General features: G+C 38.8%; 1 protein-coding gene across 2 annotated transcripts in view; it reads left to right on the top strand.

Annotated features, from left to right (window-relative positions):
• tacc2 (transforming, acidic coiled-coil containing protein 2) overlaps positions 1–24318 on the top strand; it is a 93121-nt gene that overhangs the window by 55435 nt on the left and 13368 nt on the right. For both annotated transcript variants that reach the window (XM_059035700.1, XM_059035699.1), the window contains exons 9-17: positions 1354–1494; positions 2287–2382; positions 8404–8463; positions 8824–8889; positions 12889–13029; positions 13520–13596; positions 18207–18250; positions 22552–22712; positions 23699–23805. In XM_059035700.1, the coding sequence (XP_058891683.1) occupies positions 1354–1494; positions 2287–2382; positions 8404–8463; positions 8824–8889; positions 12889–13029; positions 13520–13596; positions 18207–18250; positions 22552–22712; positions 23699–23805 (893 nt within the window). The remainder of the gene's footprint in view (positions 1–1353; positions 1495–2286; positions 2383–8403; positions 8464–8823; positions 8890–12888; positions 13030–13519; positions 13597–18206; positions 18251–22551; positions 22713–23698; positions 23806–24318) is intronic.

Below are 24318 nucleotides of genomic sequence, written 5' to 3'. Positions count from 1 at the left end.
ACGGGGGCTTCAAAACATACCAGGGGAGTGACACACAGCGCGGGGGGCTTCGAAACACACTGGGGGAGTGTGACACAGCACGGGGGCTTCAAAACACACCGGGGGAGTGTGAACAGCGTGGGGGCTTCGAAACACACCGGAGGAGCGTGACATAGCACGGGGGCTTCGAAACACACCAGGGGATTGTGGGAGTGGATAATAAAATAAGAGAAAGGTATAACAGTGCCTTATCAGTCCTGAATTTGCCTGCATTGATATTATAGAGCTCTCTACTCCCTTACAATAAAGGTTATCTCAGCACACAACCTTTGACCTTGAAAGTCACAATTCCAAGCTTTAGAAATGTCCAACCGCCATGTATCCTGATGGACTGTTTTCTACTCACTGTAATTAGCAGGGCTATGAGGGGAAGCTCTCCTGGCACCTGCCTGACTACAGCCAGCGCAATGTCCCTCTCATTTCATGAGCACTACATTCAGCATTGAAAAGAGAACCACCATTAAGTAATGCACACTGTCATTCATTTTACAAAGAGGTTCAATCTGATAAGTGATTTATTAATAATCTGATTGGTTTAGAAAGAACCTTTATTGAAAACCTTTGTAGGAAACTTGTATATCAAATTAAAAGTAATTTGTAGCCTTTATCAAATGGTTTCATGCGTACTGATAAAACAGCAGCATGCCAGATGTGTTTTTCAGTGCAATTCCTTAAGCTGATCAGCACAGCCCAGTGCTCATTACCGTCATGACAAGAAGAGCCACTGTCAACATTCGGAATCCTCCATTTAGCCTAATGCTAAAAGCTTTAATGAGAGCTTATATTATAGCCAAACGGGAAGCAGCTGAATTGAGGTCATTGCTTGTGCAATAGTACACTTGCATCAGTTAACACAGGTGATAATACTGTACCTGTGATATCTGGCAAGGTATGTGTCTCAATGCTGCAGCCTCTGAGTTTGTTACTGGTAAAAATTGTTTGATGGCCTTAACTTGGTCGACCACAAACGTCATGCAATACCACACAATCGGGGGTTTGCTTGAGAGAGGGCCAGGGATGAATGGCAGGACGGGAGTGTTCAGGTCAGCACTGAGGTGCTCTCTCAAGTAGAGCCTCTCCCGCTCTCTCCCTCTCCCTCTCCCTCTCTCTACAGTACAGTATTTGTAAAAGACATTGGGTGGCCTGTAATATAAAAACCTTTGCAGTATTTATATAGAGCTCCCAGCACAGCCTTTGATCTTGAACCGACCCCCCCTTGTAGAATTGTAGCTTTGCAATGGGTGATGTTTGTCGTAGTAGATGCCCTGTGGTTTTAGACCCCCTCCTAGCTATCCTGTCCTGTCCACCCCATAGAGCCCCCCTGAGGAGCCTGTGGATTCCACTGACGTCCTGTTAGACAGACTCTCCCGGAACGCAGAGCCAGGGGAGGAGCTAGACTACCTAGAGTCAGACCTGGCTGAGACCAACCCTCCAGTGTTCGCCCAGAAACTCCAGGTGTGTATTTGACCCTGCAGAAACAGCAGGGCCACCAATTACAATTACACTCCCTTAAATTCAAATGGCTGGGTTGTGTATCTTTGCCTTGACTTTTGGTTGTTGTCATTACAATATGGAGTAGAAAAATGCTTTCAGCATCTTGGGCAAAAGTCAAGAAATATTTGAATCCTGATTTTAAATCTTGGAGGTGCGGTATTAACTCTAATAGGGAATATAAAAAACAAAACAAAACATATGTTATTGAAATAATAAGCCTTATTCACTTTAAAGATTACAACTGTGTTGCTGTGTTGCTACAACTGTTTAAATAACGAACCTGTAATTTTGTATTTTCATTATTAACATCCTGACAGCGTTTTACACGTATAACTTATAGTCTGTTTCAAAGCTCTTTTCAAAATGCCCGCTCTAGTGTACTGATAGTGTAAGGATTATTGCCCACATTGTCAAACAGGTAACACAGCAATAATGAGCCACGATGTGGCACTTCCTGCAGTGATTCAGAGGACAGATCTCAAACCCCAGTGCACTGGAGCGGACATTTTGAAAATAACTTTGAAACAGACTTTAAAGTTATAAGTGTAAAAAGTTGTCTGATTGTTTTCACTGTTGATCTTCACCCCAGTGCCCACCCTCCTCATGCTTTCTTCCACTCGCAGTGGTGCTGCTGTCTCTTTGCTCTCAATGTGATTGTCACTGTCGTGTTCTATTCAATGTGATTGTACTGTCGTGTTCTAATGCCCTGTTCTCTCCTGTTGGCACACCTCCCCCCACACCCCCCAATGCCAGGAGGAGCTAGTGTTGGCAGCAATGAGGATAGAGGCCCTGAAGGTAGCCAGTCAAATAGCCCACTCTTCTACTCCCCCCTGCTCCTTAAATCCTGAGGTATTCCTTCATGCCTGGAGTAGTGTGTGTGTGCTGTTATACTCGAGACTAAACAAACAACCAGCCCCACTGCCATGTTGAGAGGGCTGCTCACTTCATCACACTGCTATTCCTTTAGCGCTTTAGAGCTTTTTTATTCTGTTTTGGCCCAACATGGGATCACAAAAGATCTTTTGTAGCACACTTTTATTTCCGTAGGTTCTGTAGTAGTGTGTTGTTGAAGTAAACTTTTTATTATTAGATTTTTTTTTTCCTATTTAGGTTTGCAGGAATCTGCATGCTGCCCATTCAAACATTAAGGTGATATGGGATATTCATGACGCAATAGCACTCTCAGTTACAGCAGAACCTCAAAGTTAGGATCAACACTTTTACCAACTGGAAGACGGCTGCAGGGTTCCTGGCTGCTGTAAAAGATGTGGGATCAGGTGTAGGGAATCTGAACACAGCTCTCCTGCTTATTTTTCTTTTCCATTGTTAGTCCTCATGTTAAAGATAGTCCAGTGAACATCCTCCGTTCTGTATGTGCTCGTAACTTTTGAGTTCTACTATATGCAGTATAGTGTTGTTGTAGAGTTTTCCGAGTATAGTTTGTAAAACGTGCATTGTAATACTATTCAGTCAGTTGGAAATGCAGGGTTGCTTAGTAAAATATGTTGGATATACAGTCTATTCATTAATGATCATTCCAGAAAGGTGACATTTATCCAATGCACAAGTCTATTGTGCCAAACTGCATATCCCATGTCACGTTTCTGTTTTTTGTTTGTGACCTACAGTACTAACCCTAACTAACCCCTTTGTTGAGTTTCCATAGTGTTATGGAAATTCTCCTAGCAGCTAATGAGTTAACAATACTGATCTCGGTATAAGACTCGTACTTACCTCTTGATTACAGAGTTTGCTCTTCATTTGAATGGTTCTTCGAACTACATGGCTTGCAGTCCGTGTGCAGCCCTTGCCTGTCCATTGAATTCAATGGATTGAGATGTCAGCTCATTACTGTAGCAAAGATGCCAACGGCTACAATTTGGCCGTAGCAGCTACTATTTTGGAGGTTCTGCTATGGCGCTATGTCGAAGAGTTTTTATTTATTACATAAATAAATGATGGATACTCCCTGAATTTTTAATGCATTAATTGTTCTTAATAGTATTTCACTGACAGTTTATTGTGTCATTTTAACTGACATACTAAAAGCTCTGAGCTGGGTTGCTTAGTAACCAGTTTACAGGTCCTTCAGAAACTGCTGCACAAATGTCGCCTTGCTATCATTATCAGTTGCACGTTTACTTGGTTGCTTATCCGTTATTAAAATAGGAATCACAAATCAAACAAAAAATGTCACTATCCTCCATCTAAAAGATTGAGTTTGGCTTGTCAGAAATTTCGAGAAGAATTTACCAAAGAAGTCGAGTGTTCTGAATCTCACATCTGCTGTGAATACTGCTGGACAGACTTCTCTGTGAAACATGGGCGTCATGACTGTATCACTCACATAGGTACAAAGAAACACCAGCAATATGCAAAATCTGACACTCCCCATTACTGTGTTTTTGTGCAAATGGGTTTTGAGGTTTAGTTGCTTTAAATAGTTAATTAATTGTTGGATACTACACAGCATGTTAAATCTTTCTTGAAGTGTTGTTATTTTGATAGTTATTTTTATAAGGTTTTGAGGTTTAATACTTCAGTCCAGGTTTGATAGCACACGATCCTAAAACACTCTTCATTACTAATGTTTAAATACAGAATAAATAGAATTCCAAATTTAAAAAATAAAAATCAGTGTGGGCGTCTTTTAATTTCTAAGTGCTGTGTGTTTACAATTACAAAATTGAACAGCAAAAATTAGGCTATTGGCTTGCCAGAGCCTAAGAACCTTTTAATTTCTAGGGGCTAGCAGCCACTGGCCTTAAAAAAAAACATTTCCTCCAAGCTATGCTTGGCACATGCTACTGTTTTCTCCTTTCATGAGCTGGCATCTCTGCTGTAGTCACAGCAAGGCTGAAACAGCTGAGTAACTGCAGAGCAGTTTTTTAATGTGAGCATCACCTTTCAATAATATATCCTCTTGTAATATTTGTAATGTGAGCACCACCTTTCAATAATATCGTCTTCTAATATTTGTAATGTGAGCACCACCTTTCAATAATATCGTCTTCTAATATTTGTAATGTGAGCACCACCTTTCAATAATATCCTCTGGTAATATTTGTAATGTGAGCAGCACTTTTCAATAATGTCCTCTTGTAATATTTGTAATGTGAGCACCACCTTTCAATGATATCCTCTGGTAATATTTATCACACCTGAAGAAGGTGTTTAAAGGTGGTGCTTACATGGATACAAAGTAAGAAAAAAGGCATTCAGTATCTGCTGTACATAGGCTTCGATACACATGGAACAAATGAGAATGTGTCAATTTCAGATATGTACCGTGTCGTAACTGAAAGGTGAACTAACCTCCATAGTAAAGATTTGATTTTGTAGGCTATTCCCTTCTTCTAGACCCTTGTCCTTTGAAGATATTCAATCTGTAATTCACCTGCTTGTTTTGAATTGTCCCGTGTCACCTGTCATGGAGACTTCCAGCAGTCATGTCAGTTTGGGATACACACTTGCCCTTCACTGACACTAGCACAGCACTGACTATACTGCTGATAACCAGGGTGCACCACACTGACTGACAGTCTCTCAGTGGATTAGAGGAGCTAACAGGATCTCCCTGATACTTCTAATTAAACTTAATCCTGGTACTTAGAACATGTCAACAGCGAGCAGGGCTCACAACCCATTGACGGGTCATTCGCTTCACGCTCAATTAGTTTAAAAGCTGGATTCCAAACGCCTTTGTCACAAATGCATAAGAAATGCAGAATATTGTACCTGGCAGTAGTGGGTCTGCAATCCACTCAGTAAGTGTTCATGGTGGTTGCTTATTTGTCCTCAAAAGAGCTTTGAGGCCAAACATTTTTCAACTCAGAAACCTTTTATCCATCTTTTATATTATTATAACACAGAAATGACAAGGTACCTGTTAAAATCTGAGGATATTTACATGCAAAAATGAAATATTAAAAAAAGACAATTGTTTAATTCCACAAAGGAAATGTATAAAAACGTGCTGTCCTTAAAACATTCACTGGTCCATGCTCTGAACTTTAATCCGTGTAGGAATATAAACTGGACAGTTATTTTAGGACCCTAAAAATTGCCTTTGTTTATGGTATTTCTTTGCTAGTGAAGAACCAACGTTTTCAGAGAAAACCAGTAAAGGGGCATATTAAACATTGTGATACCACTGGTGCATCGGTCAGTGTGCCTTACTGAAACTTCAGCTGTACAGCTATGACAAAAAGGTTTAGAATTTTCGGATTGAGACATAATAAAAAAGCTATATGAACATGATTTTAGATATTTTATTTAACTTCATGTAATCAAAGAAACTGCAAAATGTTATTGCAAAAGTCTACCAGAAGGCATAATAGCAGTACAGTATTTAATGTTAGATTTTGAAATATCACATTTTTACATTTTTTGTCAGTTTTTCGTTAAGTATATGGAAACTACAAAGCAGTATGTAATTCAATCTGTTAACGTAACATTATTCAGCAGGTTTAATTTGACTTTATGAAGCACAATGTGTTCATTCTATATAGAGGGAGGTGCACAACACAGACCATAGCTGTACATTGAGTTTTCATTGACTTGACATAAAAACTGTTTATAACCAGTTCTGCTGGCTCTAAACTTACAGTAACCTACTTCACTGCGTAATTCCTGTCTTGTTCAATCTTCCGTCTGCGTTGCTAATTCATTTTTGAGAAACATCGCTGGTAGCTTAGCAGTTAAAGTTTGATTGATGAAAACGATTAGACTTGTTAAGGAAGCCACAAGCAAAGCATTCATAGACTTGATCTATTCAGACTCTTTAAATGTGAGTTTTAGGAATGGGGCTCAGTGTAGCTTAATCACCACTTCATGGGAAAGTGTACCCTGTACTGGGGTTAAGTCTTTGTCATAGTGCTATGAAAGACTATATTCAGCTTCACAGAGAGTAAGCAAAGTAGAATTTGCATCTTTATATTACTCTTCAGTAGTCTTTACCAAGCTATTGAATTGAACAGCCAGATTCTTACCTGCCAATTGGATTAGGAATGAATTCCGATTTCACCTAAAGTTATTAACCTGGTAAATCCTGTACATCCTGTAACTTCCATTTATTTTAAATATGAAATGATATGTATTATAAATAGGGCTTCTGATTTTCAGTTTTAACTGATAAAAACCAATAAAACAACCCGGATACAAAAAAATGAAATCGGTGTATAACCAGTAAACCTTGGAAAACCCCGGAAAAACACTGGAAATGGTTACTCAGTTCATGTTGACCACCCCTTTAACATTAAAAATAAATAAACTACTACAAAATAAAAAAAAATAAAAACTATGGCTACTGAGTGACAACACATTGCTACATTTCTATTGAAGACTCGGCTTGAAAGATTTAAAACAAGTAATGTCAAGTTACTACTATACAGAATGAAACACCCAAGCATTTTGGAAAGTAACCAAAAACAATAATTTCATACAGTATATAAAAAACGAAATCCCTGGGGAAAAAAAAAAACGATTTACTTAAAACTCGAAAATAGCTAAAAATAAATAATTGAAAAATGTAATTAATAAAAACAGAAAGACAGAAGCCCTAATTATAAACACTCTTGATAATAAACCTGCTTTCTAAAACAAAAGATTTGACACAAAAAAATTAAAAAGACAAAATTGTTCACCCTAACAGTGAACTAAAGAGTGACCCAGATAATGTGCATTCCCCCAGCGGCACAGATGGTCAGCCTGCCGCTTGTGTTTAAGATCTAATCCAGGCTGAGCTTGAAGGAGAGAGCTCCAGCCCCCACCCCAAAGACACACTGCTAAGCCACTTGGCATGGAAATTGGGAAATTGGGTTATGAGCACTGCTGTTAGATCTCATGCAGAAAACACTCACTGTAATAAACCTGCTGCAACAAGGATAGTGTTTCCATTAGTGAGTCCAAATCCAATTCAAACAGGTTGGGCCTCAGATGTGCAGTTTAGTAAGAGATATGATTACAGGTACTACACTTAATAATCTGTTTGCACGCCATGTTTTCAGACAGGGTTGCACTTTCTCGTTTTTAAACTGCATTTTTTAAATATAAAATACAAATGGCATATGAGTATGTTTTATGAACATCTTATCTGAAGTTGTAATATATTTGTATATCTGATGGGAATACTGTCCCTTCACAGGTAGAAGCCCCACAGTTAACCCTGCTGCTACATGGTCTAAAATAGACAGCAAAATGGGCTTAATTGAAGCCACTGCTGGTACGTTGAAGTTGAAAAAGCCTTTTGACACGTTGTGGTCTAAAGTTGTATGTTGCAATTGAGCTCATGGACCGGGCTTGTTTTTGAGGTTTAAACCTCAGTTAAAAGTGGTGCGTTGTAATTGACCCCTGATTTTTACGTTTATTCAAGTTTACTGCACTGGGTTTACTTTTTTATATACAGTTGAAGACAGACTTTTGTCCGAAACGTCCTGAAATAATAATTTTTTAATCATTTAAACCTTTTGTGAACATCCAAAAAGTTATATATATATATATATATATATATATATATATATATATATATATATATATATATATATATATATATATAATGTAGTGCTAGATTTGACTTAATATAAGGTTTGTTTGCCCCTTTTAAATAGACTCAAACACAGAAATTGAAGTTTTTAAGCACTTTCGTGCAGTATTTATTATTATTAACAAAAAATAACAGAAACAAACAAAACAAAACTCCCACATGGAGTGCTAAACTATTCTTTCTACCGATCATTATAAATGGTAAAGAATAGATTCCAATGTATGTGCCCTTCAGGTCCGTGTTGTCTGTCAGTAACACCTCTCCAAAGAAGCCAAGGCAGGATTGTGTAAAAACACCTCTGTCCTGCCTTGTTTTACATGCTCCAGTCCAGACTGAAGAAGCCAGCTACCAGAAAGTGGAAACTCAATGGTCCCCGAGTATCAAAAGTAAGAGGATCCCTATCTCCTACCCCATTCATTCAACCTGGCAACCCCACTCTTCCCTTGTGACAAATAGGATCCAGTCCTCCTTGTACAGCAGCAGTAATCAAACCTCTATATCAGTAACCTGACCCTTCCTGCTCTTACAAGGTAGAAATGTGTTTTAACAAAGGATTATTGGAATGTTAATCCAGCGATGTGTTTGGATTTCCTATGTCTACGTTGTTTGAATAGCGCCATAAATATAACCCAGGTCAGACAGCGGTGCTATATTTTGTGATTGAATCCACCCCTTAGTAAACAAGCAAACAAGTATCTCCACGTGTTGTGTAGATGTGTTTCTTTCATTCTTTGGTTGCTTCCCAGAAAGCATCAAGTACTCCGGCTCAGACAGAAGCCAAACTTAACCACAGAGTGACTCCTGTCTCAAAGGTATTTAAAACTTCTACAAAACCAGTGTAGTTCCCAAACAACATCGTCGTACCATCCCTATTCACAAGGTTTTACATAGAGCTCACCAAACAATCCCAATAAGTATTATGTAGTACAGTATGTATTACTGTAATTTCGTAGGTATCGTTTTGTCTATATGAACGATGCATTTGATTTATCAATGGTCATTAATACCTGCAGGCTGCAGTGCCATCCTCACTGCAGGAAGAGCTCAGTCTGGACAATCTAACATGAAAGTCACATCCAAAGTTATTTGGATAACACTTTAGTTTAGGGAAACGATAGTGATTATAAACAATCTATTAATTATGCTATTAACAATTATAGAATATGATTAGAAATAATAAGAGTACAGTTATTATACACTTTTGCCATTGTTTTGTTTTTGCTATTGTTTATAACCAATTATAACGGATCTCTAAACTGCAGTGTTACCGATATTTGTTCTGTTCTGAACCCCATTCTACATGAGCACTGTGCTGTTCCAATGACTGAGCTTCCCTCCCTCTGCACGCAGGTTCATTCAGGTCTCAGTGTGGAGAATGGGTAGTAAGGGAGCACTGAACACAGCCACTAAACAGCTTGTGACAGCATAGGTACTGATGGTCTTTAAGAGTTATAATAATAATAATAATAATAATAATAATAATAATAATAATAATAATAATAGATTGTTCACAGAAAATATATATATATTTTCTTTTCAATCTCTTATTGAAAAAAAAATCTTTGTGAAACAATGAAATGAGTACTCGTACTGTACATGAAGACTGGTCCTTATTGATCTACCCTGCCTGTGGTTTGAGATGCAGGGTGTCAGCTATGTGAAGATCTGTTCAGCTCTGTTCTGCTATAGCTTGGGTCACTGTGGGAATGAGTTGGGGGATCTGCACTCAAAGCTGATTAAGCACAGTTAACCACAACAGTATTTGGTCAGCTTTTCTCAATGTCAAGTAGTAAAGACAAACAGGAAAGAGACAGACATGCACCGTGGCACCAAAGAAACCTTGGGATAGAATTGAAGTTTTTTTTTTTTAAAAGTCAGTGTTTAATAATTTAATATTTAAACAGTATTTAGATAAGCCACAGTTCAGATCAATTTTATAGACCCCTGCTGTATGTAAAAACTCCTACGTCTGTGAATAGGGCCCTATATATCCTGTTTATGCTGCAGCTGCTTCATCTGGTATCAGTAAGGCATATCAAAAAACAGTTGGCTTGTCAACAAGGTTTTAACATTGGATCTATAGTGGAAAACAACATGATATTTGAAGCTATCCTGCATGGATAACACTGATCTGATGATTGTTTGTCAGTTTGTCCTGTTCTAACAGACAGACAGACAGCTCCTCTGTGTTATCCATCCAGCGCGACGTCATGCCATTTCCCATGGAATCAATGTTAAAGGCAGGCTGTCTAGCCCAGTGTCCATGCTACAGAACAGAGCTGTTTCTATGAACAACATATTGTCAACCATCAACTGAAATAGAGTTTTCCAAAAATTACACTTTTCAGGCCAGCCGTAGGTCAGGAATCACCAACCATTATGTATAATAAAAGTTTACTCAATAGTTTACATTGTCAGCAATAACGGTTGGGCTCCCTACCATTAGAGCTAAATCCTATCTATTGTTGTGTATATTGATATCTGTCTTCAGTTGCAGATGTATTGGTCTCAAGGTAGCTAAGCTACAGAGGATCAATAAATCGTCTCATTGATTGAGAGAAACCTTCATATCAGCCTGCAGCATGTTCCTGTTGTAATGAATTTGATGTTCTTTTGTTCTGCCCATGTGCATTGAGACAGCTTCTCTAGATATGTACCATGCACTGTTTTGGTCTGTTCTTTGTTCTCTTGTCTTGCAATGTTGATTTTTAGCCCTAAAACACAGCTACAGCCCTGGGGAGTTCGTAGATTGAAAGTGCACAATCTCTGAAAATACTGTTTTGCAACAAAGCAGTGTTCATTGTTTTCCTTTGTACCCACCAGCTCATTGTCAGTGTTAGAATTTTTAGCATCGTGCTACATTTTCATCTGCCACTGGGACTGACTTGAAATCAATTTGAAATCAGACTGGTTCATTTCCATCAGGAGCAGATCGAGATCAAATTGATTTCAGTTGGGACTCTATCAGCCCCAGTTAGGATTGTGGGCTGGCAGAACTTGATCTCTCCAACTTCTGCTGGTGGTGAAACTTAAGAAATAAATGTCCAATGCCAAGGACACAAGAGGCGGATTGTAAATCTTGAAATGCAGAAAAAAAATAGTCTGAACGTGAAGTCTGTGAATATACTGTCAGGGGGATTGACAAATTTATAAACAGCAATTGTACAAAAACGTGATCAATACAGGTGATCTTTGACTTGTGTGTAATGTCCGGATGCAGATTGGATTGTAGATTGTAGACTGGAGATGGAAGCGGCTGCAGCCCCAGTTTGATACAGGAATCAGATTATAACGGTTTTACAGGTTGGGTTCATGGTGCTTATGGAAGCGTGGTGTTAGTTATTACACACACAAGCTAGGATACTGAGGTGTATGAAATGATGTAAGCTTTACACAGCATTATTCAAAGTAATCTTTGACCTCTATGCCCTGCTGATTTACTGTATAATGCTTAGAGACTAGTTTGCTGAATACGTTTGTCTTGTAAGACTGAGGTGGAGGTTCCTCTTTGCTGTCCGTAGGCCTCCCTCTGAATCTGAAGATGACCAGTATTATTATTATTATTATTTATTTCTTAGCAGACGCCCTTATCCAGGGTGACTTACAATTGTTACAAGATATCACATTATTTTTACATACAATTACCCATTTTACAGTTGGGTTTTTACTGGAGCAATCTAGGTAAAGTACCTTGCTCAAGGGTACAGCAGCAGTGTCCCCACTGGGGATTGAACCCACAACCCTCCGGTCAAGAGTCCAGAGCCCTAACCACTACTCCACACTGCTGCCCTACTGCTGCCAGTACTTCAGAAGATAGTTTTCAATTGATCTTCTGAGATAAACCTGCAATAAGATTCTGAAACTCCAAATTGTAATTAACACAGTTTCTTCTAAAACAGTAAGAACACCAATTGTAGTTCTAAAATGTATAAGAAACAACTTAAGCCTTGAATTTAAACTTCAAAGTTTTTCATTCTGGTTTGGAAACTATTGGGAGAGTTTTTCCTTAATACATAAATCGTGCTTTTGAAAAATTGGAGTGCATCTATTTCAGAATTCACACAGTTACTTAGTGATGTTGTCTCCTGCTCCTGTGCAGCAGCACAGACAGAACGTAGCATTATGTTTATTGGAAACACTACACCATGTTTTTAATACCAAGGAAGTGCTTACCAAGGGTTTAAAGACCATTATTAGCTCAGGTAATATCATCACTGGTCTTTTGTTTCTTTGAATATTATTCATACTTCAATTTTATAATTTGCAAAGATTTTAAAGACAACACTTTTGTTGATGAAAAGTTTCTGCTACTTCCTGGTACTGAATCACTTCCTGTATTGCAGTTCAAACTCACTCTAATGGTTGAGCTGCAATCAGACCATGTGACCAAGGGTAACAGGATGAGCAGTTTATCTATAAAAAATCAAATTGATTTTAAAGCACTCCTTTTAAAAATCTATTATTAATTAATAAGTGTCTTAAAGTTAATCAATTGACTGCACCTGAATCCTATTTTTATGTGTAACCTGCTTCCTTTATCAGCTGCTATACTGTGTAAATCAGCGGCCTTCCTTTCTAACAGCAGCCTGCCTTGCAGTAGAGCACAGTTTTGACCCCTCCCCCAACTCCTGCATGTCTTACTAACAAACATGAAACCGTCCAGCCTCAAATAGAGCACTTTCCCACAGACTAGTCTGCACTTATTCCTGTGTTGCCAATCCCGTCTCTCTGTCTTCTCCTGGATGTCGGTAACCATTTTTTCTAGTTGAAAACTTTGTCATGATGTTTGTTTCATTTGTTTTTGCCTCCAGCAAATGGAAACCTTGTCTCCGGAGGACGTTTCCATTTCTAAAAGCGCACTGTACCCCAAGACCGCTGTCAGAGAAGGGGATCAGGGTCCATATCACAATCAAAGAGACCTTGATTCAGCTCTTGGAATCGCCAGGGAAGAGGTAGACACTTTTTGCTTATTTGTAAATCTTGTTGGCAGCAACTGTGTGCTTCTAAATCACATGCTAAACGCTTGTGCTTGTATTTTTCATTATTATGGGGATATCAGAATTTGGGGATATAAGGAGATGCCTGTCCTTCAATACATACTGTAGTTATATAAAAAATAAGCTTAATAACAGGATATTTGGAGGCATGTGTCTGAACAGAGAGCTATAAATGCATGGAATACACTACCAGGTGAAGCAGTAACATTGAGAACACTAGGAACTCTAACTATTACATTCTGTCCTTAGATCCCCTAAGTAGGGTCAAGTGGAGTAATGACTCTTCTTTTTGCATGTCCTGTACACACTGTACTATGGGATGCAGGTCATGCTGATTGGTTTTGTTGTGATTCTGAATGATTTTGTTTTGCTCCAGTGTGAGCAGTGCTTGGAAATCTCTCTCTCTCTCTCTCTCTCTCTCTCATCCTCTTCTGTTTTTTTCTAGATTGTTGACAAGGAGAGGGAGGTAGCCAAGTGGCAGAGGAAGTACGAAGAAAGCAGACAGGAAGTTGTTGAAATGAGGTAAGCCTTCAGATTCAGTGTAAAAGTATATGTGTGTGCGAGGCAACTGGCATTTACTGGGATCCAGCCCCCTGTCCTGCTCCTCTGTTTGAATGGAGGTTGTGCTGGGATCCAGCCCCCTGTCCTGATCCTCTGTTTGAATGGAGGTTGTGCAGGGATGGCAGCGAGCCATTAGCAGACTCACTGTATAGAGGTGGAACTTGCAGAGCCCTGCGGGGCACCATTGCCAGTGGCAGCTGCAGCTCCTGCATGCTGTTTCTAATTGGAATTAGACCTTAAAAGTGTTGAATAACTGCTCAGAGTTCAATTTATACAGTATGGGCCATTTTCACAAAACCGTAAGGACTGTTTGAAATAAATAAAACATTTTTTCAATTGGGTTTACTAGTTAATAAAAATGTTCTATCACTGTTTTATTTAACCTATATTTATAAAAAAAAAAAAATTTAAAAAAACTTTTCCGAAAAACAGTCCTTATAATCAGATTTTTATTGGTAGGAACGGACCTTAGTTTTATGGGTAGGGTCTGATAATCCTTGTTTAGTGAAAGAACAATTGATATTAATAATTGTGCTTACTTACATTGTCTATATCAAATTGACCATATCTTTTGTTGGCGGGTTTCCTATAGATTCTAAATATAATTATGGCAAAACATGGTATGGGTATTCCATAGCACAAGTCATTGATGGTATCAGAATCTCGCTCATGGTTTGCATGAATTCTGCTTTTTGATGAAACTTACATTTGTTACAAGACATTGTACCTGATGCTGTACTGACAGCAACTTGGAAACTGCTGTTTCAGTTTTGATGAAACTATGCATGGCCTAGTGACCAGAAATGTGATAAAGCATGTTAGTTTATCTGAAGCACCTTACATTTCCAACAGACTCCTATAAACCAGTTGCAGTGCTCTAAATTGAGACCTAAGCGGTTTATAGGTCCTGGCATTTCCAGCTCTGCCCTGTCATTAGCGTAGATAAGGATGATCGTATTTCATTAGTGTGATTTGGCTCAAGATAAGAGCGACTAAGTGCTTTCTAAATCATCATTAATCTCCTTATTATTTTATAAAAAACTGTTTAGAAGTTTGCTCGGTAAATTAGTGTTGTGTTAATTGTTGGCTTACTGCATCGTTTGTTTTGGCTGTAAGCAATCTCAGTGAGCTGCATGTTTATAACAGGGGTGAGAGGCCTTTTATAAACTCTGGAAAGCATTTCTGAAGTGTAGTGTGTTCCAACTTTAATATAACTTATTTCAAACACAGACACAAGAGATGGAAGTCTCCAGTGAAAAAACACTACTTTATTTAATCACTAGCCCAAGGTTAACAAGAAACATGTGTTGTAAAAACCTTTAAAAAGTGCTTTGCTTAAAAAACAGTTAAATAATATGAAACTAAGCCTGGTCCTGTTAGCATTGTCCTTACTTGCTTAGTAGGAGAGCTCCCCACAAACTGCTTGACTTCCTCTTTTATACTGCGCATTGCACATCATTCATTAACTGCTTCATTCCCATCAATGCCCTCACAAAAGTGTCTCAGACCTGCATTCCTCAATGGAACTTGCACACCCCAAAATACCCATTGAGCAAGATATGTTCTGTTATTATTAATTGTTAATTGGTCATCTAGCAGACGCTTTTATCCAAAGCGTGTTACAGAGACTAGGGGAACTATGCATCAACAACCAGAGAATTGAATCTATTCAGTCTTGAACAAAGAAGACTACGCGGTGATCTGATTCAAGCATTCAAAATCCTAAAAAGGTTTAGACAATGTTGACCCAGGGGACTTTTTTGACCTGAAAAAAGAAACAAGGACCAGGTGTCACAAATGGAGATTAGATAAAAGGGCATTCAGAACAGAAAATAGAAGGCACTTTTTTACACAGAGAATTGTGAGGGTCTGGAACCAACTCCCCAGTAATGTTGTTGAAGCTGACACCCTGGGATCCTTCAAGAAGCTGCTTGATGAGATTCTGGGATCAATAAGCTTCTAACAACCAAATGAGCAAGATGGGCTGAATGGCCTTCTCTCATTTGTAAACTTTCTTATGTTCTTATGTTCTTATGAGACGTGGGAACAAATTTCAAATTGGGGGTGCTGAAAATGAAAGGGGGTGCGGGGCAGGCACCTTCGGGCAATATTTAAATATATACAAAATCGTAATTTTGTGTGCATTTCACCATCAAAATATGCACAGACCAAGTGAGTTTCATAAGGAATAAGACATCAGAAACACGAGTCTAAAAATATTTATGTAAGATTCAAAGCAACAAGGCAATGTATTAACTTCCCGCGTCCCTGTCAACAACTGCTGCTGCACAGTCACTTACAATAGGACCTCGGTTTTACGTCTCATCCGAAGGACAGGTTGTTAACAAACTCCTTATACAAATAGATACATATATAACAATGTGGAAAAAGAAACAAACAAAAAGAAACATATGTGCAATAGTATAAAGCATATGCATAACTCAATACAAACCACTTAGTGCACAAAAGCATAACTAGAACACAAGAAACAATCCCATCTCCATTCCAGTTAAGCATAAGAACACAAGAAACAATCCCATCTCCATTCCAGTTAAGGGCTGCTGATGCTGTATGATTGACACAGTCCTGCAAACCCTTGAGGCAGATTGCTACACTTGTCTTTCTATTTTTTATACAAAGGCAGACAGCCACTTGGGTCAGGCTGTATTGTTTTTTAAATGATATGCCTTTAGTAGCATGTTTTTCTTAGGAATTTCAATCCAATAGTCCCAGAAGTTCTGGAAAAAAGCTCTGACTATAGCCCACTTTATTGAGGGGTATAGGAAATGTAAAACATGTTGTATAACCAAGCAAGAGGCCAGAAAAAACAATCCAGTATTTAGTGAAAGAACTGATCATCCCATACTAACATTATAGTGAAAGAACTGATCATCCCATACTAACATTATAGTGAAAGAGTTGATCATCCCATACTAACATTATAGTGAAAGAGTTGATCATCCCATACTAACATTATAGTGAAAGAGTTGATCATCCCATACTAACATTATAGTGAAAGAACTGATCATCCCATACTAACATTATAGTGAAAGAACTGATCATCAATACTAACATTATAGTGAAAGAGTTGATCATCCCATACTAACATTATAGTGAAAGAACTGATCATCCCATACTAACATTATAGTGAAAGAACTGATCATCCCATACTAACATTATAGTGAAAGAGTTGATCATCCCATACTAACATTATAGTGAAAGAATTGATCATCCCATACTAACATTATAGTGAAAGAACTGATCATCCCATACTAACATTATAGTGAAAGAACTGATCATCAATACTAACATTATAGTGAAAGAGTTGATCATCCCATACTAACATTATAGTGAAAGAATTGATCATCCCATACTAACATTATAGTGAAAGAATTGATCATCCCATACTAACATTATAGTGAAAGAACTGATCATCCCATACTAACATTATAGTGAAAGAACTGATCATCAATACTAACATTATAGTGAAAGAGTTGATCATCCCATACTAACATTATAGTGAAAGAATTGATCATCCCATACTAACATTATAGTGAAAGAGTTAATCATTCCATACTAACATTATGGTGCAAAAAAAGAAAAAAATGTTTAGCATTGTGTCAAGACATGACTTTATAATTTCAAGTTGAAAATATATATTTTATTGGATGGGGTCATGGATGAAGGCACATTCCATGGATAGAGTGTTTTGAAAAAAACTACCACTGCAAAAAAAAAACTTTCCCAATGCAGTTGGGCACTGCCCCTCCTTCTGACTTGTATTTAGCATTGAATCGTTCTGAATACTTTAAACCCGCCCCAACTACTGAGTGGCAGCAAATTCCTACATTTCTATTGGAGACTCCGTGAGTCTGCAGACAGGGTGGATTGCACACGCTTACAAGATTTAAAACCAGATTCAAACTAGAAAAGGAGGATTGTTCTTGCTTGCGGGATTCAAAGCTATATTACAGTGAGATAGGGAGGATTTACACACTCGTGGAATCTAAAACAGAATTGCAAATTGTGGGCAAATGTAAAAAAATGCCTAAACACACAAAACCGTAGAAGAATGTACCCCTGACCATAAGGATTTCGTTGTGGAAGACAGCAAAGGAAAGAAGGTACAAGTGTGTACTGTTGAGTTACTATACATATTGTGAAAGAAAAAAACACCCAAGAATTTTGGAAAGTAACCGAAAAACAATAATTTCATACAGTATATAAAAAGTGAAAGCCCTGAAAAAACGATTTTAAACACAAAAAAATGAAATTAATAAACACTGGAAAACAGAAGCCCTATATACAGTATATAAACAATGCATTGACAATGAAAGTCATCATAGAAAGTTCATCAGCACTTTGTAAACTCTGTCAAAGTATCAGATTCTCATAATACCTGTATATATGTTACCTATGTTACATATCTGCTCAATCCAAGTGTTATTGCTTTGAGAAATTGGACTCCTCTTGCTTTCAGTTGTTTAGAATGTAGGCACACTTTTAAATAGTGTACTCTGAATGTTTTTATATACATTTTTTTCAATTTTAGCTTTTGTTTTTCTTTACAGGAGAATAGTTGCAGAATATGAGAAGACGATTGCCCAGATGATAGGTGAGCCTCCAGTCTGTATTCCCTGTGTGGTGTGCGGTGTGCTTGGTGTTTGTGCTGAGGGGACATTGTGGATCAAGAGGTGCAGCTTGAATGCTCTAACTGTAACTATTATTGTAGCCATTAATGGATATGGCAGGCGGGCAGGCGGGGGGGGGGGGGGGGGGTGAGGTGGGGCTGTTGACTGCGTATGAATTGTATTAGCACTGTTATTACTGCAAAGGTTTCACCTTTACCCTCAATCAAAAATTCTGAGAGAAACCCTCAACTTAGGGGTTGATTTGATCAACCTATAGCCCCTCAGATAAGTCACAGCTGGATTTTTTGAGCATTTTTCAGCACAGGGGAATCCATCTGGATTGCATTGACTCCGGACAGGTGGTTGATGCTATCCAGGAGGATTTCGTTGTGCTGCAAAGTGCTCTAAAACTCCCAGTTGTGACTTGCCCAAAGGTGAAGTAAAAAAAAAAAAAAACTTTCCTTCATCCATATTAAGATTAAGATATGCAATTATCAAGTGACACATATAAGAACCTCTGTCTTCCACCACTTACAAACCCCCATTCCGGGTCTCTATATCGATCTTTTACTTTATTCATGAATAGAAAAGGGTGTCGTAATCCTAAACGTTTAAAGTAGTAAGGGGAGCTAACAAAATGATGCCACTAAAGCTTGCCTTATAACCAGGGGTTCACATAACTTTTATCATTAGGTTCTCACGCGAGTGCCAGCAGAAATGGTTTGGAACGCACCAAAATTAGGGGTCATCATCCAAGTCGCTGTTTAGCTTCACCTCCTCCTCTGACAGTTTTTTAAAATTTTTTAATTTAGTAGTCACCAATTAGTTTTTTTGTTGTTTTCTCCCCAGTTTAATAGTGTCCAATTATTTTTGTTTAGCTCAGCTCACTGCTACCACCCCTGTGCTGACTCGGGAGCAGTGAAGACGAGCACATGCTGTCCTCCGAAGCGTGTGCCGTCAGCCTACCGCTTTTTTTCACACTGCAGACTCACCGTGCAGCCACCAAGAGCTACAGCGTTGGAGGACAACGCAGCTCTGGGCAGCTTACAGGCAAGCCTGCAGGTGCCCGGCCAGACCACAGGGGTCGCTGGTGCGCGGTGAGCAGAGAACACCGTAGCCGACCTAACCCTCCCTCCCCCCGGCAACGCTCGGCCAATTGTGCGCCGCCCCCTGGGAACTCCCGTCCTCAGTCAGCAAAGGAATAGCCTGGACTCGAACTGACGACGTTCAATGCCCTGCGACAGTTTAAAGAATTGGGATGGCAGTGTCGGGGACCACAGCAGTAGTTTCTGAATGTTTAAGTAGGAGTCGGGATTGCTGGTTTTTACAATGTTTAACAAATCATCACGCATTCTCTATTTATTTCAAGATCCTACGAGCATATTGTCACCTTGGGGATTCAAAAGCAAAAACCCAAACACTTTGTCCCGTTTATTGGTGTTGTTGAACATATTAGCTTGACGGCACAACAGTATTTATATAAGGATATAACTGAGGGCAAAAAATATATTATTTTAAGTAAAATGGTTAAGTATATGTATTTTTTAAAACTCACATTTAAATGTAACAGCTTTCAAACATCGGCATCTCCTCTCATCCCCACTCAGTTTGGGAAGCAAAGAGTCAGCGTGCTTCTTTAATGCCACTCCCTGTAACTGCATCCCTCTGCTCTGAATGGACGGCTTAATAAAGATCCCTGCAATCCCAGCTATCATTGGTTGTTTCAAGTGTACGTTAAAATAAAATTGTATGAACTGGAGTGGTTCCACCTATCACTCTCCATTTATTTTATAAAAACTTGAAGCAGCCAATGATAGCACTAGCAGGGAGTCCCTGGGAAAAATCCACAGGTCAGGCAGGTATGGCTCACCTTGCAAGCGTGAGCACCCTCGCTGCCTTTGTGAAAAATACTTTCCTGTTAAAAATGTACTGACGGTGCGCCTTTGCATCTTAAAGAACAATATGTTAGCCTGCATGTTTCTTTATTGGTTCGCATGCGTACCAGTTATGTGAACTCCTGCTTATATATATATATATAATATATAATATATTACCATAATTTCCAAGTCTCACATGTTCTTATATAAAAGACAAGCAATATAGTAAGCATGTATTTAACATTGCTGAGGTATTTAACCAGCTTGGCCCCTCATTATCCAATCACTGCTTTAAGTGACTAATGTGTTCCAGTGTCTCTGCGTTTTCTGGGACCTCTTTAAGTAGAAAGTGCAGCATTGAACTCTCTGGAAGGAATGATTGCTATTTAAATTCATTAGTATTTTCAAAAAAGCATTTGCATTAAAAAAAATCAAATACAGATAATGTGTGCATCTTTTAAATAAAAATTTAAAAAAGAGACATATGAAATGATTGGTAAGATCTGAGTACTTTAATGTGACTCATATGTCTGGAAAAGTACAATAATATAAATTGCTCCTTGCCATATACAAAAGCTTTGACCACTCAATGCCTCATTATTCTTTTTTTGGATCAGCACATTAGTTTTGAATTTCCCCCAATTTTTTTCTTCATTTTCCCCGCATCTCATTTCCGCTGATAATGACAGACTCGTAGTGCCTCTAACCCTGGCTTTCTTGTGCTTGCCCTAACAAGATCACTTTGTTCTGTTGTGCTCCCTCCCTTTCTGCTTCTTACTCTTTGATATGCAATGAAGGCATGCCTGGTAAGTAATAGCTTTTATAAACTCTCTCACCTTTACGTCACCTTTTTTTGGGTCTTCATTCTTGTCTTATTCTTTTAATATTCATTATGTGGAGGTTAGCTCAAGTAAAACAGCAGCTACAGGTCAATTACTACCCATTAAAGGGATTGTAACTAACAAATACATGTTCCACTACATGTACATCCATTCACTATGTAGGTCTCCAATGTGCATTTTTTAAAAGAAATCTCTATTTAAACAAACATGTATTTTCATTTTAAAACATGATATGGGGTATGTTAGAAGGCTTTGCTTTCAGATAGTCCTGCGCTTTGCTGCTCGTTTCACCTGGAGAGTGAACTTATTATCCCCCACCCCTCCAGGGCCTTCTTTCCTGTCAGTAACCAACCAGCTGCTTCCCCTAGTGACTGAAATGCTTTGCAGCCATGACCCCAGAGACAGGGCTGAGGTGAAATTACCTTGGAAGTACAAGTGTAAAAGATTTCCTGGAGGGCAAGGCAAGCAAACTGAGAACTTTCTTTACCTAGATGTCATGTTTTTAAATGAAAATCCATGTTTGCATTATCATGTTTTTTATATGTGAGACCCATATAGCGAATGGATGTGCATGACAGGTAAGGCAACATCTGAGTTCTAAAGGATTTTCTTTGGAGCATAGCTCACACATACCCGATTTTCTGATTTTCAGCATTTCTTCTTTTTCTTCTTTTTGTTGATGTGTAATAATAATGTGATTTAAACTTTTTACTGAAGCAAATGCTTTGTGGTTTCAGTGGCCCAGCACAGCGTTGCTGTTGTCCAAGATTTCAGTTGTTCATCGTTGTATGTGTGTCATGTTTGCATGTTTTACTGAAACCTTGCTGTTACTACTGCTGACAAAGTGATTTTGTGAACAAGCTTCTGCTCCGAAGGCTCTTCTGTGTGAATGATTCAAGATATCAAATGAGCTTTGAGAAATCGCTCATGGTACAGTGAAGCGCTTTGAAACACCTTGCACTCTCATGAACATGCTGACATGAATGAGAACACTCCTGAATAAAAACTCTTCCCTTAGTTCTAATAGGGATTTACATAGAGCACTGCTCTATTTCAATTTCAGATATTCTCTTACCAGCTTCAAGACTTGTGGTCTGTCACAGAGTAGGTTGTATTAACAGCATTTCAATTCCTGCTATATGACTGGCTGCAAAAAACAAACTTGCCAGCTACTAATAACTAGCATGTAAAACACATCAATAACTAAATAAATGAACCCTTTAACCTACCCGCAATAAAAAGTAACAAAAGGCGTAATGACACGTAGGGCCCTATTTACAAAGCTTTAACATTGTTACTGATTGCAACGAGCTTCAGAGACCACAAATTTGAATGATCTCAGAGGTGGATTTAGAGCCATTGCTGCTGTACACCCATGTCTCCAGCCTATTAGCAACTACACAAGTCACTGAGAATGTAGGTCTCGCAATGCCAAAGAATTCTACATGTTTAAACCACAACCAAATCTACATAAACAGATTAAACATGTTAATATGAGGTTTTTGTGAAAGGCCTCTGTTGGAGCCAGAGAGCAGGATACTGAGGGTGTCTGTGTTTGTCTGGCAGAGGATGAGCAGAGGGAAAAGTCTTTATCTCACCACACCATCCAACAGCTGATCCTGGAGAAGGACCAGGCTCTGGCCGACCTCAACTCTGTAGAGAAATCCCTGGCTGACCTCTTCCGACGCTATGAGAAGATGAAGGAGGTCCTGGACGGCTTCCGAAAGGTGTGCTCATTTACTGGGATCAGACATTTGGATACAAATTGGACACAGGGGCGACAGGCTTAGTCAAAGCAGAACTCTGATCAGAACTCTAATCAAGGCTTTAGTCAGAATTCAGCAATACATTCAGCCAGCAGATAGCAGATAGCAGTCAGTTTTCCAGTCCCCAGCAGCTAAGTGACTTTTATAGCATAAAGGAGAGCAAAAGAAATATACACTAAGAGGTCGAGGGAATCTGATCGCTAATTTTCCTAGGATTTGATAACGTTGATATAAAAAATCAGTATGTAAACCCAATGGTTCTGGTGAAATGCTGCCAATGCTGCTGTAGTTCAATAGGGAGTCTAGTCACTGTGTACAGGACCGCAAGGATTGTTGAGCTTTTCTTCACACAGCAGAGAATATAAGAAAAAAACCCTGATACGTAGCCTCCAAAATCCTTCAGTGTTTAACTGAAAAATGTGGCGTGCACTTGGTTTACTGTGTTTTTGAGTGTTTTAAGTTTTCTTGGTATATTTTGGGCCATACGTTACCATGGCAACATGGCAGTAACTAGGCACCTCCCAATAGTTCCTGCCTTTACATGGTAACTATGCTGATGGAATACCTGTGCAATTACAAAGGGCCTCTCTCACACTGTCCTCAATGTTACTCACAAGGCCCTCTCCATGCCCCTGTTAATATGTAGCAGTTACCATGTAAGAGAGGAAACCCCTAGTAATTACCCTGCTCTTACAATGTAATAACACAGCTGCCTGTCATCTGAAGTGCTACTGTTTTCATTTAAATTACAGTCAAACCAGTTCATTGGTAATGAAAAAGCAAGCCATTGGCATGAGCACGTGTCATCTACAGTTAACTGGACTTACAAAAATCCTTTTATGCACTATTTCTATGTTCAAAAAGGTGCTCCCTAAAGTGAGGTGCTGAGATGGTGGCAGTATTGGTTGCATTGATAATCCAGCCCTGTGTTCTTGTGTTTGTGTCAGAATGAGGAGGTGTTGAAGAGGTGTGCTCAGGAGTACCTTGCCCGGGTGAAGAAGGAGGAACAGAGGTACCACGCCCTTAAAATCCACGCGGAAGAGAAACTGGATAAGTAAGTATCATGACGAGCTCCTGTCTGGTCACTAGCACGCATTCCAGACTCAACACTTAAAGTCTCAGTGAGTACAACATGTTCAACATATCCAAGAACATGCAAACTGGCTGTTATTTGTTTATTTATTTATTTATTTATTTATTTATTGCATTTATATAGTGCTTTTTATACAAAAGCTGGGTATCATCACCATAGCAATGGAAGTTCACTCCATATCTGCGGATAATGTCACCTAACGGTAGCATATATAATGAAAACAGCAAGCGACCTAGAATGGAGCCCTGTGGAACACCACAGACAACTTCCGATAATGCCGATTTTACCTCCCCAATAGAGACAAACTGAAGCCTATCAGAAAGATAAGATTTGTACCAGGAGGACAAGGCCAGACAGTCCCACTGTGTTTTCAAGATGATTCAATAGGATGGAATGGTCTACAGTATCAAAGGCAGCACTTAGATCTGGAAGAATTAAAACTGATGGAAAGCCTGAGTCAGAGCTTATCAGCAG

The sequence above is a fragment of the Acipenser ruthenus genome, chromosome 13, assembly GCF_902713425.1.
Source record: "Acipenser ruthenus chromosome 13, fAciRut3.2 maternal haplotype, whole genome shotgun sequence".
In the NCBI taxonomy this organism is placed as follows: domain Eukaryota; kingdom Metazoa; phylum Chordata; class Actinopteri; order Acipenseriformes; family Acipenseridae; genus Acipenser; species Acipenser ruthenus.
This window is presented reverse-complemented; position numbering and strand designations above follow the sequence as displayed.